This window comes from Drosophila bipectinata, chromosome 2R (genome assembly GCF_030179905.1).
Source record: "Drosophila bipectinata strain 14024-0381.07 chromosome 2R, DbipHiC1v2, whole genome shotgun sequence".
Taxonomy (NCBI): domain Eukaryota; kingdom Metazoa; phylum Arthropoda; class Insecta; order Diptera; family Drosophilidae; genus Drosophila; species Drosophila bipectinata.
Window position 1 is genome coordinate 1,541,206 of NC_091737.1, and position 1,733 is coordinate 1,542,938.

General features: G+C 48.6%; 1 protein-coding gene across 1 annotated transcript; it reads left to right on the forward strand.

Moving 5' to 3' along the window:
* The first annotated feature begins 1,071 nt into the window (after positions 1-1,071).
* Positions 1,072-1,527, forward strand: LOC138926177 (uncharacterized). Its single transcript, XM_070279226.1, has one exon. The coding sequence runs from the start codon at positions 1,072-1,074 to the stop codon at positions 1,525-1,527; it is 456 nt and encodes a 151-aa protein (XP_070135327.1).
* Positions 1,528-1,733: the final 206 nt, after the last annotated feature.

The following is a 1,733-nucleotide window of genomic DNA, read 5'->3' on the forward strand; positions in this document are numbered from 1 at the left end:
AATTGACAACGCCACATACTGGTCGGACTCCAAGACAGTGTTGCAGTGGCTAACTATGGACCCCCGCAACTTTCATCAATTTGTGATGCACAAAGTCGCCGAAATTCTGGAAACAACACTAGTCGAGCAATGGCGGTGGATTCCTTCAAAGCTGAATGTAGCAGATGGAGCTGCCAAGGTCACCGGGCAAATCCAACAAGAGACGTGGATAACGGGCCCGGAGTTCCTGAAGACCGATGCCAGCAACTGGCCAATATCCAAGAAGCAGGAGAGCATCATCGATACCTCGGAGATCCGGAAGCATGTGATGACGACGCATGCGAAATCAGTGGTTATGTTCAACGTGCACGATTTCTCAAATTGGCGGCGGTTATACAGAGCAGTGGCGCTAGTACTCCTGTTTATTGATCGACTGCTGCTATACAAGCAATCTCAATCCATCGCCTTCGCAGCAGAACTAAAAACGTTATCCACGGGACCGGCGCTCCTCAAGGGAAGCAGATTGGCCGGATTGAACGCATACCTGGACAACGATGGAGTACTACGAACTAGAGGCAGATTGAATGCAGATTGAATGCCAACGATGCAAGATCGACACAGCAGTTCCCAGACCACCCCAGACGGCACCGATCCCGAGGGCAAGAGTTGGAAGCTTCGAGAGGCCGTTCACCTATACAGGCGTTGACTATTTTGGCCCGTTATTGGTGAATGTCGGCCGGCGCAAAGAGAAGAGATGAGTAGCTTTGTTTATCTGTCTTACGTTGCGCGCGGTGCATTTTGAGATCGCCTACAGTCTAGATACCAGTTCATGTATCATGTGCCTATTCTATATTCTGAAATATTCTCAGACAACGGTACAAATTTCAGAGCCACGGAAAAAGCCGTGCGCGAGGAGCTGAAAAAGATCGAGCACGATAAGATCACTATTAAGTTCGACGGTATAAAGTGGCGATTCAACCCACCAGGAGCACCGCACATGGATGGGAGAGACTCGTCCGGACAACGAAAGGAATCTTGAAGAACATTTGCCCAAGTTACTCTTTCAACGACGAGGGGTTGAGAAACGCCCTGATGGAGGCGCAATTTATCATCAACTCTCGACCTCTCACGTTCGTAAGTTTTGATTCCGAGGATGACGCTGCCCTGACTCCAAACCAACTGCTGCTAGGATCAGCGAACGGATACAAGCCGCTGCCAAAAGAGGGAATGAATCTGAAGCGTATATGGAACGAGACTCAGCGCTGCGGGGACCGCTTTTGGAAACGATGGGTTAAGGAGTATGCACCCGTATTAACCAGGCGCACCAAATGGTTTGAGAAGGCCCCTCCAATCACCATCGGAAGCATCGACGTAGTCGTGGATGAGCTTCTTCCTAGAAACCTGTGGCTAAAAGGACGCGTGACTGACGCAATGATGGCCAACGATGGACAAGTTCGGCGGGTGACCATCAAGACGCAGAATGATGCTATAGAAAGACCAGCAACAAAGGTAGCAGTTCTGGACGTCGGCTTGGAGAATGGTAACTGACCACGGATCAATTACGGGGGAGGGAATGTTACGGCCGTCATAGAATTAAGTTTATATTTGAAAAATGAAATCGTTAGAATTAGTATTGCATAATGTTTAGAATAAGTTTTGAAAAATGATAGACGTAAGCTTATCAATATATGAAAAAAATGGCGGAAGAACGAGGCGTCTGCGATCGCTAGGAGAAGTTAACGAGGCGAGGGAAA

Excerpts from the sequence above, each read along its gene's own strand:
- LOC138926177 (XM_070279226.1), top strand. The coding sequence starts at position 1,072 with ATGGAGGCGCAATTTATCATCAACTCTCGACCTCTCACGTTCGTAAGT.